At 38.9% G+C, this 13,338-nt stretch overlaps 1 protein-coding gene across 8 annotated transcripts in view; it reads right to left on the bottom strand.

Annotated features, from left to right (window-relative positions):
* LOC129722345 (sodium-dependent dopamine transporter) overlaps positions 1-13,338 on the bottom strand; it is a 68,881-nt gene that overhangs the window by 31,308 nt on the left and 24,235 nt on the right. For 3 of the 8 annotated variants that reach the window (XM_055675722.1, XM_055675719.1, XM_055675723.1), the window contains exon 2: positions 4,967-5,205. The exons of 1 other annotated variant lie outside the window; for it this stretch is intronic. In XM_055675722.1, the coding sequence (XP_055531697.1) occupies positions 4,967-4,985 (19 nt within the window). In that variant the 5' untranslated portion in view covers positions 4,986-5,205. Of the gene's footprint in view, positions 1-4,966; positions 5,397-13,338 lie in introns of those variants that run through there. 4 more of the 8 variants (XM_055675721.1, XM_055675724.1, XM_055675725.1 and 1 more) reach the window with 2 other exon arrangements.

Here is a 13,338-nt window from a genome sequence, read left to right as displayed (position 1 = left end):
TTGTGGTCCCCGTGGCTCTGTGGTTAGCGATGTCTGTCGGCTAGCTCTCCCACATGGTTGTGATATCGGGTTCGATTCCCGATCGAGTCGAGGATCTTTTCGAGCTAAAAATTTTCTTGACTCAGCACTGGGGCACGGTGTATCGTTGTACTCATCCTACACATACAAAATGTGCCAAAAACAATATCGATAACTAATTCTCTCAACTAATCTAGTTGATCGAGACCGCTATTAGCCCCAAGGCTAAGCGTGCGATTTGCGTGTTTGTTATGAGATGATTTTTTACAATTCCTAAAGCTCAACTGTAGGTATTTTCATCTGTTTCCACTGCGTTGAAGATAATCAAAAGTTGCCCAATCAGTTTCTGTTAATACGAAAAAATCACACTGAAAATGTTGAATTATTCCGACATAGTTGACATAAATCGACATTAGTTACCTAGGTTACAAATTTTGTGTGTAAACAACTCAGCGGATATCTAGGTAACCTGTTACGACGGTTTGCGGCTACATTCATTCACCAAAATGATTAACATTGTGATGAATATGGGGGCGTCGTGAGATAAATAATTGAGGAGTGATTCAAGTTTTGAGATGAATATGGGAGCGTTGTGAGAAATGGTTTGTTTCACAAAATTCAGGATAAATCTAAGTTATAAGTTTACTCAATTTCTGTGCGCTGTACGATTCCATAAGAGCGTGTAAGCATATTTTGTTTATTTGTTTACTGATTTCGCAAAAGTTTGGTGTTTAATCCGTGCATTCTTTGTGGTTATTAGTTTAATAAGATGAATAATGGAACAAACATCTAACTTGCACCAAAAATCAACGAACAATGAGTTTTCTCGCTGAATTCAAAGGTTTGACATGCTGGTTAGTCAATTTTTGTTGCACTTACGTGTTTTTTACATAGGTTTAAGCATTTTTTGTACATTAAAGAAACGAGAATTCAAAATTCGGCTTTGATTAAAATCCCGAACGATTCAAAGCTAATTGCTAAGAGACAGATAGGTAAACCGTATATATACTGACTGTCAATTCATTCAACGCTTGCTAATTTCCTGGAAGTGGTCCTACAATAAAGGGCTATACACCTATACACCTCACAGTGGCAGGTCTCTATACAAAAGTCGGAAAAAACCTAAAAGTCTTTTTTATATGATTGTAAATTACATATTATTACAATTTTGGAGTGGTGAACTCATTTCTGATGAGAGAAAATGTAGAAATGTAGAACCTAAGCTGCCGTTAGACCTTTCTCACAACCAGATTTTTGTTTTTGCTTCAATCTTGCCTAAATTTTTGTTAGGAGAACCACTCTTATATTTATCTTAACACCTATATTCATCTCATTGCTCTTATTTGTTCAATTTACTGTTAAATTTTACTTTTTTTTAAGTAAAAGTAGTTTTATTTTACTTCTTATTTAAGTCGAGTAGTCGGAAGTTAAGAGCGATGAGAAGTGCGAAATAAAAGCGACGGGAAGAATATAGGTGCTAAGATGAACATTTTGGTGGTTCCCACACTTGTTCTTCATCGAAAAATTTTAAAATCGCATTTTTTTTTGTTTGGTTCTTAGCGTACTACTTTTTGAATTAGGGTGGTGCGAGAATCGTCATAATTCAATTATTTTATTTTGAAAATTTGTTTCGCTTTCAAGCCGTTTGGCCAATTCATGACCTTTCTGCAACAAGTAAGAGGTCTTTTGAGGAAAATTATGAGATCGTATGGTAGTTTATTTCATCGGTCAGTGAAAATATAAAAGACGATATATTTTTTTCTCATCAATTCAATTAATTCTCTCTTTATACATCTTGCAGTACTGAAAGCGGTTTACAAGTTTATATAAAAATGCTTGAAAATACTGGAAAAAACTTAATGTATACTTCCCAGTCAATCATGTTCTTTAAATATACGAAATTGAATATTTTACAACTGACCACCATACGTCTCCATAGTTTTATTTTCAAAATATCTCCCTATGAGCAACGATGTGCGGAACGGGACCCAAAAATTTGAAAAGAAAAATAAATTTACCATTGATTGTTGGCTATCCGATCGTTCCGAACTGTTTCACAAGATTGTACGGTAAAAATGAAATTAGAAATACATGTTCTTTTGGCTTCCCTGCAATATGTTTTACCTCGATTGAGAAGTTCATTAAGCAGACAGTATATGAAGTAGAGAGAACGAAAATTAAGCGAACTGGAATAATGATACAGATTTGGAAAAATATACCGCATCCTGACGGGCTCGATTGAGAAAGTGGTTATACTTTTGGAAAGTCTTGAAAATCAACCAACCAGTACATAAATTTCCCTTCAAAATGAAACTTGTTGAACCAAAATCGGATCAAAACTGAGCAAGTTTCAGGTGTTTAAAGTTGAGCTAAAAATTGTGATTTCAAACAAGAAAATCATCGAAATTGCCTGATATAGCAACATTCAAAGTGCTATTAAAAATTGATATCTTAACCTATTGTCATGAAACTTTGGGAAAAGGTCATTTACACTTTGAGAATCTTTGGAAAAATGCAAAACATCAAAAATACACCAGCCATTGGAGCGCCGTTGTAGATTTATCTGATAGGTAAGCTAGTTTGTTTTCACTCAATGGAAGTTTCACCAAGCTTGTTGACATGGTGAAGCGTAGGGTTGCCACCTCTCCGGGTTTCATCCGAGGTCTCCGGGTTTGGAAGGTGATCTCTGAATCTCCTGGTGAACCCGAATTTTCTCCGGGTCTGGGAGATAATTTCCAGGTCTCTGGGTGAAAGCGAAATTTCTCTGAGCCAGCGAAATTATTTTCAACTCGCTCTGGAAACGACCTGAGTCATAAATTGAACAATTTATTTTCAAGTTCTACGCATTGCCGGAAAAATCAAAAATTTCGCGAAGTTGTTTCGGCATTACTCCAAAGGTGATTTTTTAGCTGTCGAATTCAAGGCGAATTTTCATCATCTACCGTTGTTTAACTATGCCAGTTTTTATATCTTCTGAAAGAGCTGCATTTGCTCAAAATCTACTCGAAATCGCTACAATGACAGTTCGCCCATATACCAACTGTCGTTGTAACGACTTAGAGCGATTTTAATTCTTCATTCAAAAATCGAAGAACAATGATATAACATTTAAAAAAAAAATCACGTTTTGCTCAGAAATTACACTCTATTAGCTAATATATAAAAATCAGAAATCCGTGAATAGCTAAACAACCTAATTTCATTGAAATATTTTGCTGACATTGTCACCAAAATAACCGAATTCGATCGAGTGCTAAGGATTGCTAAAATGAATAAAGTAAGTAAATAGTGTAGATCATGTGGTGGAAATATATCAGAACATGCATGTTTATGCTCCATACATCCCCCTCCCCTCCCCTCACGACACTTTGAAAATCTCCGGGCAAGATATCCCTATCAGGTGGCAACCCTAGTGGTCCCGTCGGGATGCGGTATATTTTTCCAAATCTGCATCATATTTCCAGTTCGCTTATTTTTCACTTTCGCTACTGCACACATTATCTGCTCAATGAACCCTAGTGAAGTGGCCCAATTTTTTTTCATTGTTTTTTTAAGAAACAGAGGAAATTCTTCTTTTCCTGCTTTTGCAATAAAGACAACTCAATCCTTCCTCCAGGCTTTTAGTATGTAACTCATGGTAACTCATAGAGCTATGCTGGAAAAATTCTGTCTTTTCAGCAGATTGTAAGATTGAAAAAAAAAACTTAGAATCCATTTACCTCAAGCAGGCGTGAAGATTTCACAGTCTATACGATAGGCATATGTTGACCATAAATGACCTTCCTTATTTGGGTCCCTGACCCTGCAAAATGAGTTCTCATCAATAGCTTCAAATGCATCAACAGTGAAACTGCCATCCTTTTTAAACGTAGAACGCATCCGCCGAAATGCAGAAAAATGTAATTTTATCATTCGATCTTTTGTACTATTTGAAATGATCAAACCTTGTCGCTTAATGCTTGCTTCCCCTAACAAGTTCGACATAATATTATACCCAGTTAACCGGGAGTGCACTTTTTGCGCTATATAAAGGCCTGTTTCTGCTCGAGCCAATCATTTTACTGCTGGATGGTGGGAAACAATTAAAAAGCTATAATCTTAGTCGACCAGTGTAATCAAATACGCGACAAACTATACTATTGGCGTACACAAATTTGAAAATACATATCACCATGAATATTAGGATTGCGCAAAAAGAAACCATAAAAACCATGATGCTGTGGATATTGGACAATCTTTTATCAATCAATAGATCTAATCAAATCAGGATCAAAATATGATTGACAGATGTAAACCTGGTAACACACCTGGTAGTTAAAAGTAAATTTCTAGTTCCTATATGAAAACTACTTCAGTGCCAACCAATAGTAATACAAACTAAGGTTAAAATAAAAGATAGATCTGTTCTTTGACGAATTAAAAGATTTACTTGGCCTTGAAAATCATCTGAAATCAGACAATGACTTTCATTTTGAAATTTACTAGATTATACCCGTCGGAAATTGATTAATTTGTACTTTTTTCGCAAAATTTTACAATCGAACAAAATCGATCCAAATCAAATACCAATATCAAACAGTATGTTAAACCAGAATTCAGAATGAGGAAGGATATTACTCAATAATGTAACAATACTCGCACAACATCTCTGTCAAATGAATAATTTTTGATGTTTTTGATGATGGGCAATATTTACTATATATCACCTGCAAAAACTGTTCAAAGCAAAGAGACTGCTAATAAACCCACAACCTTTAGCCATGCAGTAAACTTCTACAGATCATGAGCCACTCATTTAAACCCGAATCGTCATGGTCAACTGAGGGTCCCCACGTGCGGGTAATGTCAAGCGTGACATGCGTGGCATCGCTCACACTAAAAAGGTAAAAGAAACACTAAAACGATATTTCCGATACATCACCAGTGCATTAGAAGCAGCAAAACATACCTTTGTCCGGCTTTCCCATCACCGAGCTGCCGTTCCGGTCCGGAACGTTTGGAGTTTTTCGGCGGGTAGCTCACGTTCACAGGGAATTACGCGGCACAATCTCTTCTCCGTTCTGGCACTACGCGTCTTTTTGCTGCGGCGAACCACTCTGTAATCCGATTGATCAAAATACCTCACTGAACCGCATCGTTACAATAAGAACCTGTTTTTGGGCACTTTCATCCGAACTAATTCAACTGCTGAAAGGGAATGTGTAAACTGGAATTCTTTTTCTTCCCGCCCACTGGCTCATGCTTTTAATTAAGATCGTTTATGTCCACGAAATTGGCGATGGAGAGGTCGAAACGAGAGTGTGGCGGCGAAGTCTTGTTAACTAGCTGCCCAGTCAAGTGGAAGATCCGCTTGGTTCTCAAAGTGTACACAACAGTGTAAGTAATCACGATACTACCTTAATCAAATATTTCCTCCGACTCGATTAATCAAACCAACATCAACTCTTCGGAACGAGAACTTTGAATCTTCATAATAGTGCAGGTGCGGTATAACTATATTATCTACCTTTAGTGAGTTTAGAGGTACTGCGGTAAGTTGCGGCGAAGTTTGCGGTTAAGCTATCGATTCCGTCACCGACGCCGACCGGTGGATTGTTCTTTACATAAGTCACGCGTCAATAAACAAGCCAATATCAATAAGCAGGGGATGAGATTTTTTTCGCCGTTTTTATTGCTACGAATGATCGTTCCGGCGGACTTGAAAGTGAGCGCAAACATTCACGAGACACGTTGCACGGTAGAATAGGTTTAAACGGGAGGATTGAGTGCTAGGGTTTAATGATTCTTGCATAATTAGTCCACTGTAAGTTCGTACAAATCTGTGCCTCGAATATTCATCAAGAAATCAATTTATTTTTTAATTTACTAGTCACTATAATATATCGATGAGAATTAATAAACTCAAGACAATAATAATTATAAATTCAATGAGGCTAAATGAGCTTGTTAACATAGTGAATAACCATATAGTATATTCGTTTCGATATGATAGTCACGTGAACCCGTTTCTGCTTCTAGTACCAGGTCTATATCGGTGAAAATTAGTTTCATTCGCAATCGACCATGGTTCGTTTGTTAATGATCTAATAAAAATTTTTAATTGATTTGATTTCACATTCAATCACATAGTATGAACGCATTCGTGACTTTATATGTGCGTCAGTAAAAATTGAACTGCGAACAACATCAAAATGAAATCCAAAAATGCCAAAAAAAGAACTGGAGAACTGGAGTAGTTCCTTAGATCACAATGATTTGAAAAATGTTAATTTAACTACTTTGTTAAAATTTTCAGTTTAAATTGCGTTAAGATTTATGAGTTGAACTGAGGTTCAAAACATGTCCTATTGTGTTTAACTTGGTATTTCAACCGAATGGTAGTTTTCAAATTATTCAGAGCCTCCCCTGAATAATTTAATAAGTGGTTTTGAGTATGGTTTTATTGGATATTTTTCTCAGGGTCTGAGGAAATGATCCAATAAAACTATACTCGAAACCACGGAAACTAGCAATAGGTTTTACAGCGGAAACAATATCAAATGATCGTCATTGATTTAATTATTCATCAAGGTAAGTTGATTTTGATAACGGATTCAGTAATATCAATTTCGAAAAGATTTACCAATTAATCTCTTCCACACAAATATTTCGATTTTGAGGTAGGTTAGTAACCACGAAACTTGTCTTCTTATCTGATTCATAAATATGCATTAAAACCATTTAAAGCTTAGTCTGTCTAAAGATACCATGACAAGAGTCTTATTTTAAATTTTTTTGATGCTGCATTAGCATAGGAAACACGCTGTAAGTATTAACTTTTGTTTCCACTTGGCCAACTCCTTAAGGTCAATTAAGAAATGTTTTTTCTACGCCAACCGATGTAAAAGTCCGCAACCATGTTGCTGTCATATATTTCCGGTCTAGACGACACATACAGATGAACGTGTTGGAACGTTGGAAGTAATTATTAAATCGAAACCTGTGTCCTCAAATTGTGATAAATCATGCAGGCGTACAACCGAATCGAAATGAACTTAAAAGCGTTAAGTCACCATTCACTGCCCCCGCCGAGCCATGGTCACTATGGAAAAAAACTTCACTAGTAAGGGCTGCTTTACCAAATCAATTCTGTGGGTTTTGCTTCATTAACTCGTTAATTGTCTGCCAGAATATCGAACATTCCTCTAAATAGGTACCAATAAATAGGAGTACTACCAGCTAACTCCAAGCCCTGTCACCGTAGACAGGAACAACCGTATATGGATTTGGCATGTCACGCTGTGACTAGGTCGCGACGATCGTGGCTAAAATCGCCTCGCCACTACCGGCCACGTTGGGTCTAAACTGCATCAAATGGACCGCTTGACACGAAGGCTGCAATCATTCTCTCGTTAGGAACTAATCTGCGCGCGCGTTGGTCGTTCTATGATTGTGTGAACTGCTCTCGTGCGCTGAATGCAGCACACTCTGCTGAAGCAACCGAGTTGTGATGCAATGACCCCGGAGGAGGTTCGAATGGACAGGCGAATTTTAGCAAATGTATGGAGCGCTCATTTTCTTCATCTGCCTGTAGCGTTGGTAATAACGAGGTTGGGCAGCCTTGCGCGATATTCTAATTCTAACGTGTCAATATGAGCCCGGGGTAAATGATTAAATATGTAAAATAAATAATATTTTCAATCCCGATTACGAAAACCTAGTATAAAGTAGATGATAGAAAATATTTGCGTATATGATCATAATGCAGAACAAGAATTTCAGATATTTTGTTAGTTTGCATTAGTTTTAAGTAATAAAAATTCAGACTTGGCATAGTTTTGTTATTCTTATCTAATCGGAATCGGGTCTGTATATTTGTTTATATGAAGCTGGTTCGGATTACTTACTAATGAAATGAACTGACGCATATTAAACGCCTGAAGTGCATAATATGAGGCTCGTTAGAAGATCGTGTGTTTAAGTTGTGTTGATTTTTATGCTATTGAGACTCTAGATTAGTTTGGTTCTAATTAATATTTATATTTCATGATCCAATAACAAATAATTGCAAATTTTTATACCTCCACATTAATAGCTGAACTTGAACTGGTGAAACTATGTGTTAGTAGATTTTGTTAGGGTGTGTCAATTTTAATTCCAAGATGAACGGGGTAAACAAGTAAAACTGCGAAAATGGGGAATATCATTTATGTTACATATGGTGCGACCAGACCGAACCAAGCGCCAATTTTTTTATTGAGTTTTTAACACCAGTGAGTGGATATTGAATTGATAAAGTATCTTTCATGAAAACCAGATCTTTTGAACAGTTTATCAGCCCACAGTGAGCAATACTATCCAACAATGTGCCCACTGTCACTGAGCTGGACACCATCAGCAGAGGGAGTTAAGGGAAGGAAATGGATCGAGCGATACGTCGAGCAGTAGTTCTGTAGGGCAACATGAATCATTTGCGAGTGAGAGCCGGAACAAAATGCGTCTGAAAACACGGCAGTAGAGGAGCTACGCGCTTTGAAACAAACAATGGTCCAACAACGACAATAACTACGAGACGAACTAGCTTCCCAGATGGGCACGGCGGTTACACGATTTCGGGGAACATATCCCACTTCACGACACAGAATACCAAAACTGCAGTATTCTTACTAGCCGAAGAATGCAGTAATTATCTTCAATGAGGATATTTTGCCACAGTATTTGGAAGCCGCTGAGAACCTTGAGGAGGTGCAGTGCATAGTGTATTGTGCAGCTTTAACCGTAGTGCGAACCCAAGGACTGCGGACCTGTTTCCAAGGTAACGGTAAAGTTCGTGCTCATCCCAGCGAACAGAAACCCGGATGAATGCGACGACTGGAATCCATAATTGCAGCTTTGCAGGTAGAAATCGGTCGGTTAACACAGTACACGAGGGAAAACCGATCGAGGAAGCTGGTTCGTCAATAGCAGAACTCGTTAAGCCCGCAGAGCTCTGAAATCTCAGTGAACTCAAAATCACGGAGATCCTCAACACTCATGTACAACGGTTGATTGCTCTTGCAAAACGGATGGTGAATACTCAAACTGGAAGAAAGAAAACCGGATGTTCAATATGAATGACAGAGAGTTCGTTCACGAATGACTCGCCCGATTTGGCGAAGTTACACAGTTCTGAGCCAATTCGTGGGAGAACCCCGCTCAACACAATGACAGCGGGATGTGGTTGATAGGAGAGGAAGAAAATTGTGATGGAATTGAACGCATGGCTGCTGCAGTAGTAACCCAGGATATCCGGGAGGCTACGCGGTATACCAGGAATTGAGCCGCACCCGGACTAGATATTGTGCACAACTTCTGGAATAAAAAACTGTCAGCAGCTCACGGACATATTTCCTACCGAAGGATCACACGGTTAATCCAGTCAAGTTCAGACGATGACGTCATCAGGTTGATGCAGCACACAACGGGAATGTGGAGCACGTTACTCCGTGTTTCCGACGAAGCAACAGTGTTGCGGTCTTGAACTCTCAGCATGAGAAGAGGAATCTTCCACGGCGATACCTACAGTCCGCTATGGTGTTGCCTTGCGATGAACCTCCTTAGCAGAGCACTCAATCGATGCAGTTATGGCTATCTATTGAAAAGTAGGACTACAAGTACAAAAGTGACCCACACCTTCTACATGGATGATTTGAAGCTGTTTGCGGAATCAAAGGAGAAGCTGCGCCTGTTACAAGTGGTGACAACGTTCAGAAGCGACATCCGAATGGAACTTAGTGTCGAAAAATGGCGACTTGTCAATCTTCATCTTAGCAAATTAGTGGACGCCGACAGTTTCCGCATCAACGAGCTATAGAAAATTCGAAGTATGGTTGAAATACTTCGGTTCCCTGCAACTCAAAGGAATTCACCGTACCAAAATCAAGAAAGAGCTACAGGAAAAGTTCTTGTATCGTGTCAGCCGTATGCTGAAGTCCTTCCTCTTATCCGGCAACAAAACGAAAGCAATCAACACGTTCGCCGTGACCTTGTTACCTGCCGCTTCGGGGTGGTCAAACGGACAAAAACGGATTTGGAGGCGATAGAACGTGCGTTGCGAATGTCGCTCACCAAATTCCGTACGCACCACTCAATATCAGCAACCGAGAGAGGTACCTTGCTACGTATAGAAGAAGGAAGGGGTGTCACCGATATTCAAGCGCTCTGCACTTCTCAGATACAGCAGTCGCGGAGATACTTCGTAGAAAGCCAGAATCGTCACGAAATCTACCGCACTGTTTACGGAGCAAACCACGGGCTCAGCGCATCTGGCGCAGGAGGACCGGGTCATTGCGACGTAGAACTACCGTTGGTCCATATTGCACGAAGAGGTGGAAGATCGATGCAGAAAGTGCAATGTGGGGAAATCGATCGATCGGCAGCCTAGCTCGGTCGATATAGTGCGGTTACCGAAACTGGGCACAAACAACTTGCACTGAAGCTCAATTTGGTGAACCAGTATGTGCCCTACCACAAGTATCTACCGAGCCCGGTTCTGGAAAATGGCTGCGTAAAATTGTACTAGAACCGCGAGATCATTACGGACGTCCTCACACATGCCAATCGCCCCGGCATTGAGCTCTACGACAAAATTGACTTCACACGCACTGACGAAACTATCCGTGCAGCATTAATCATGGTAACCCATGAGTCAGCAGAAAAAAAATGACAGCTCTTTCAGTCGAACTCTGACCGTGATGGCGAAAACAGTGAAGCTACTTCGTTTAGAAGTGTGCGCGTTGAAAGAACGGTACCCCGTTGCGTCGAAAAAGAACATCGTGCGTCAATTCGTGGACACCGGATACGCCCATTCCGGCATCTACAACATCTTGGCACTGTTGAGCAACAATCAGAGCATCGAAAGAAAGGCCGGTTCCGGACGGCCCACGACCCTGACAACAGCTCCGAAGTGTGCTTGGTTAGAAGGTCGGTGCAAGCGACCTAACCGTTAAACAGTACCTGGCGAACATGTCAGGAAGCAGCAGTCCCGTCCGCTGGTCTCGGTGCTGCAGGCAATTACGCAGCGACAGCGGCTGAATAAGATGGTCAAGTCGAGTTTTCCGGTGAATCGCGATATGTCGGTTGTGATGGATGACGAGACCTATCTCACACTGGTTGGTAACGACTGGCAGAGCGCTTCGTATATTACTTCTCCCACAAAGAAAGTGAGCTCTGGGTGAAGTTCTTCTTACACACCAAGTTCCCCAAGAAGGTGGTGCTGTTACTGTCAATCAGCGAGATGGGGTTGTCAAAGCCGCGCTTCTTTCGTTCCGGACTGGCCATGAACAGGGAAATTTATGGTACGAAGTGCCTGCCGGAAGTTGCGTCGTTCATCAAGAAATACCATGAGGGCAAAGACGCGGTGGTCTGACCGGATCTGGCGTCGAAGCGATCGTTGGAGAAGGTGGAGCGGAATATGAATGTGGTATCCAAGTCGGCAAGTCCGCAGAGCTCCAGCCAATTCTATTCTTTCTGCAGAAATCGCCAGATCGACAAATACTCCAGCACCAACGCACAGTGGTCCAATAAGGCAAGAAGTGAAACTTAATTCCATGGTGCCTTTCACCTTCATCCTAGCTTGATAGTGTCTTCGGAACGATTGTTTGTATGAATGACCCGCATAATCGCCAATTGTCAAAAAAATATGAAAAGTTAACCAAACTAAAAATAAAAAAATTAACTTTTTGGTGTTGAGAGATAGAAGAATAGTTTGTTTAGCAAAGTTGTAGAAGATGCAAAAATATGAAACTTTGTCGAACAAATGAAAATCATATCTTTTTTCTCGGTACAAAGTTAAAATGTATATTACATGGAGCTTACTTAAAAGTTAGTTTTTTGTACTTAACTTTTGTTAGTTGCATTTTACACGAAAGTGTTGTTCAGAGAAATTGTTAGGGCACACAAAACACACATTTTTGCCAAAGGCCATATATCTCCAGAATTTTTTCTTACAAAGTTATATCATATTTCAGCTTATTTTTTCTATATATTCAAGAACGTATAGGTTAAAAAGGAGCAAGTAGAATCATAATGTCAATACTTTTCCTTGAAGTTAAGCGGAAGTACTATAAACTCCATTAGGTTCCATTTGTCCCAATTCACCCATCTTAGAGTACGGCGAGCATATGTTACAAGAGTTTTCATATATCAAAAATACTAACTTTGTTGTGTTAAGAAATAGAGGAATAGTTTATTCGGCGAAATTTTAGAACATGCAAAACTATGAAACTTTGCTGAACAAACAAAATTCCAATCTTCATTGGGTTACAAAGTATGTTCTATAAAAGTTACTTAAATGTTAGTTTTTTGTACTTAACTTTTGTTAGTTACATTTTACAAGAAAACATTGCTCTGAAGAAGCATTTGGGCATACAAAACACACGTTTTTGTTGAAGGCCACACATCTCCAGGACTTTTCCTTACAAAGTTATAACAAAGCTTATTTTTTCGAGAACTTTACGAACATATAAAATAAAAAGGGGCAAGTAGAATCATGATGTCAATACTTTTTCTCGAAGTTTAGCTCGAGTGCTCAAAACTATTGTAAGTTCCATCCGTCCCAATCCACCTTATCTTTATACTGTACGTTGTTAAAGTTATCGAAAAAATAAGCTGAAACATGCTATAACTTTGTAAGGAAAAATCCTGCAGATGAGTGACCTTCAACAAAAACGTGTGTTTTGTATGCCCAAATGCTTCTTTAGAACAACGTTTTCTTGTAAAATGTTACTAACAAAAATTAAGTTCAAAAAATTAACTTTTAAGTAACTTTTGCAGAAAATACTCTGTAACTCAGTACCCAATAAAGATTGGAATTTTGTTTGTTCAGCAAAGTTTCATATTATTGCACGTTCTAAAACTTTGCCGAGTAAACCATTCCTCTATCTCTTAACACAAAAAAGTTAGTATTTTTGATATATGAAAACCTACTGTAACATATGCTCGTCGTACTCTAATATGGGTGGATTGGGACAAATGGAACCTAAAGGAGTTTATAGTACTTCAACTTAACTTCAAGGAAAAGTATTGACATCATGATTCCACTTGCCTCTTTTAAACCTATACGTTCTTGATGTTATCGAAAAAATAAGCTAAAATATGATATATTTTTGTGAGGAAAAGTTCTGGAGATATATGGCCTTTGGCAAAAATGTGTGTTTTGTGTGCCCTAACAATTCCTCTCAACAACACTTTCGTGTAAAATGCAACTAACAAATGTTAAGTACAAAAAACTAACTATTAAGTAAGTTTCATGTAATATACTTTATAACTTTGTACCGAAAAAAGAGGATTTTCATTTGTTCG

Source organism: Wyeomyia smithii, chromosome 2 (assembly GCF_029784165.1).
Source record: "Wyeomyia smithii strain HCP4-BCI-WySm-NY-G18 chromosome 2, ASM2978416v1, whole genome shotgun sequence".
In the NCBI taxonomy this organism is placed as follows: domain Eukaryota; kingdom Metazoa; phylum Arthropoda; class Insecta; order Diptera; family Culicidae; genus Wyeomyia; species Wyeomyia smithii.
Note: the sequence above shows the minus strand (reverse complement) of the source record. Positions and strands in the feature narration are given on the sequence as shown.